Source organism: Gavialis gangeticus, unplaced genomic scaffold, assembly GCF_001723915.1.
Source record: "Gavialis gangeticus isolate Ggan-Ray unplaced genomic scaffold, GavGan_comp1, whole genome shotgun sequence".
NCBI lineage: Eukaryota > Metazoa > Chordata > Crocodylia > Gavialidae > Gavialis > Gavialis gangeticus.
The window spans coordinates 29,006,408-29,009,677 of NW_017729001.1; the positions used below are offsets into that span (position 1 = coordinate 29,006,408).

Consider the following 3,270-nt stretch of genomic DNA (forward strand, 5'->3'; position numbering starts at 1 on the left):
AAAAAAAAAAAAAAAAATCAATAGGTGACCTGACCCAGATACATTTATTGCAGCACCTTTTAGGTGGTAGTATAGGACTTTAAGACTTGTAAGCATATCTGAGTCGGAAGCTACTATCGCTGCCTGGTCATAAAGAACTTGGGGAATAAACCTAATTAAAATTAAATACTTTTATATTAACTGACTTGGTGTAGAGGCTACTATGGCTTTACATTTTGTTTAACTTGGATAATAACCCTCGGCTCTGGATGTTACCACTGCAGGTAAAACTGACTGCAAAGGGTGTTTTCTGATTATTCCTTGAAGGGGGGAAAAAAGTGGGTTAGTTCTTCTGAGTCTGTAATTCTTTCCAGCAAGGACACTTCTTTATTACAGAGAATTATTATAGGGTCAAAACCTTCTTGGAACTAGGGAAGTGAGATGTTTGACATTCACCTGCCCATACTGGGTAGGTAGTGAACAAGGACAAAAAGTAAAGCATGAGTGACAGGACCAGTTCTGTCCCCTACATAAAGTGGAGATGGGAAGTTTTCTCACTTGGTAGCTTTGCACTTTGGAAACACTTTTCTGTTCAAGTTCATTGCTTTGCATGGTGCAGTGTTGTCTTGTGCTAAACTCAGATGATGACAACAATTAGTGGCACAATACATGTTTGCTGAAATCCCCTGCTTCTTGCTTCAAGCACCAAAAGGAGAGGTAAGGCACAGCCAGGTTCAAACTATCTAGGAGTTGTTGCTAGCTCTACATAGCATTTTCTTTCACTACCTCCCCACCTCCTCCTGTCTTTTTAATAGTAATTGGCCATCTTTCCCCTTCTAGGATTTGGGTCCCTCTAAGAACGCTCTTTACCTGGCCTTGCCCTAATATAGAAACTAGCTATTTGCTGAGCAAGACCCAGTGCAAGCAATGTTCTTGGACCATGCAATACACCAAATAGGGTGAGGCTGGACTTATTTTTAAATAGTAAAAATAAGAGAGAGTTCTCCTTTGCATTCCTTTGGAAAACCCATGCTGAATACTTAATAAGGGATTGCTGTTTCCATATCCAAGAGACTACTGTCTTGTTCAGATATTAATAAGACATCTCAGAAACAAATAGTAGGGGATATGCCAGGCTGAGCTGGAAGAAATGCAAGAGTCGTCACAATATCAGAACTCCTGAATCTGTGAAACGCAGGGCGAGTAGAAGCACAGGGTGACTTTGCATGAAGAATTACTACAAGGTGTTGTCAGGATCATGGTGCTTGTTCTACCGCATCTTTAAAGTTGACCTTCAAAGGGACAAAATTAAGTGTGTGAGATGGGAGAGATTCTTCTCTAGGCTTTTTTTTACATTTGTGCTCAGGTCTTGTTGACTCTGTTTTGCCCTGAAAGATCAGAAGGGTGAATGGAGACTTCAAAGGTTTGGTATCACTAATACCAAAGAAATTACCCTGGTTAACCTGACAAGGAAAGAGGGTTTTTTGAGGATTTCTTTTTGTTTAATAGCTCTGTTTTGACTGAGGTGTCTGACAAAACAGCTGGAAAGACCAGAATCCACATTCCTTTCTCTAACATCAAAGTACAGAAAATAAATCCCACAATATATATCTGCTCATATATCTTGTTATCCAGGGGAAGAATGCCTTCTACATAGAACATAAAACCAGTTCTCCCACTCTGATAACAGACCACCCCTGCAGCCCTGATTTAATAAGGTGATTTGAATATCCCATGGACTATTCATGTGCTTCAAGTTAAATATGTGCATAACTATCTTGCTGAATCTGGGTCTGAACAGGCTTCAATTCCTACCTCGGCATGCATAGGCTATGCAATATAGAAATGTGATCACAGTCGCTCTGATGGTACGTTGTTCTCATCAGCAAAGTACATAAAACATGCAGACCAGGGGGATAAATTTTCATACTCGTGACGGGTTAAAGGAAGACAACCTACTGAGTAGCTGCATTGGAAATAACACACTAAATAGCACCATTTGTGGTAAACAATGCTCCAGCAGCATCTAACGGGACTATCAAGAATCAAACACTGAAATCATCTTGCAGCAAGTTTAACCATCAACAACACAACTGATTAGAAATTACATCCCTTAGTCTCTCTTTCAGATCAAGGGGTAACAAGACACTATTAATGCAAATACACTATTACTTCATTTAGTCTGGTGCCTGCCCCATATAGAGGAAGTAAAAGGAAAGAAACAGGAATACAGCTTACTGGAAATTAAAATATCCTGAACCTATCTTTTCCTTGGACTGTGATGACCTCCTTTCTGGACTCCCTCCATCCAATTCAGAATACAGCATCTGCCATAATCTATCATGCACTCCCTTTCTCTTTTATTTTGGAAACTATTTGCTTACTTCTCCTTGGCTTCGGCACCAAAAGCTGTCTTTTTGTCTTCCCTCTGCTAGCTGCACTTCTGATAACATCCCTGGTGTCACTTATTTCCTCGCACTGCTTACCTCCTCCTCCTGAGTTTCTCTCCTAAATGATTAATCTTCACTCTTTTTTTTAAACTAGCCTCCCCCTATGCTAGAAAGTGCCACCCTCTTCTCATGTGCTGACCTGACTCCCTTTCCTTTCAAATTGCTTGATGATTGCTTTCAACCCCAGTCCCTGCTTTTTTGCTTGAGTGACTTTCACAAATGTATTGGGAGTGTGGGCTCTGCTATCTCTGTCCACTGTAGATTGTAATTTTTTGGAGTTGGGAAGAGGAAACAGAAGAAACCATTTTCCCTTAGAACAGGACTGAGTGTACGAATGCTCAGTAAAGAACAGATGGGAAAAATAAACTACTTTGGCAGCCAAAAAGTAGCTTGGATGCTTATCTTGCTGGGGTTACCTGACCCCCCCTGGCTTCCTGCACCTTGGGTAGGGGGCTGGACCTGATGATCTCATGAGGTCCCTTCTAGCCCTCATGTCTATGAAATCTATGAAAAAAGGACTCAACATGTGGGAAGTCACCATCCCCTACCTAAAGGAGTCTGCAGTATAGTGCAGACATTAATAAATCATCTGTGGAAAAAGTAGTCTGTAGTGTCAGGATTAGTTGGAGTTGCTTGCTGTAGGTATTGATCAGGTATTGGCATGCCTTGTGGAAGAAATGAGCTTTAAGGTGGTATTTGAAAGAGGTTTTGGGGGGGCAAGAAGTAATCTCTTGTGACTGTGGATCCCTGTCCACATGAGCCACTTTTCAGGGCTTCCAAAATGCTTCCAAACCCACTGCACCGAGTTCTAGTCATTATCCAGAAATCAGCTTGCACCTGT

The 3,270-nt window shown here is 41.3% G+C and overlaps 1 protein-coding gene across 1 annotated transcript in view; it reads right to left on the reverse strand.

The window, feature by feature from the left end:
- MYO1H (myosin IH) overlaps nt 1-2,444 on the reverse strand; it is a 63,483-nt gene extending 61,039 nt beyond the window's left edge. The window contains exon 1 of the mRNA XM_019507174.1: nt 2,364-2,444. Coding sequence (XP_019362719.1) covers nt 2,364-2,432 — 69 coding nt within the window. The 5' untranslated portion in view covers nt 2,433-2,444. The remainder of the gene's footprint in view (nt 1-2,363) is intronic.
- Nucleotides 2,445-3,270: the final 826 nt, after the last annotated feature.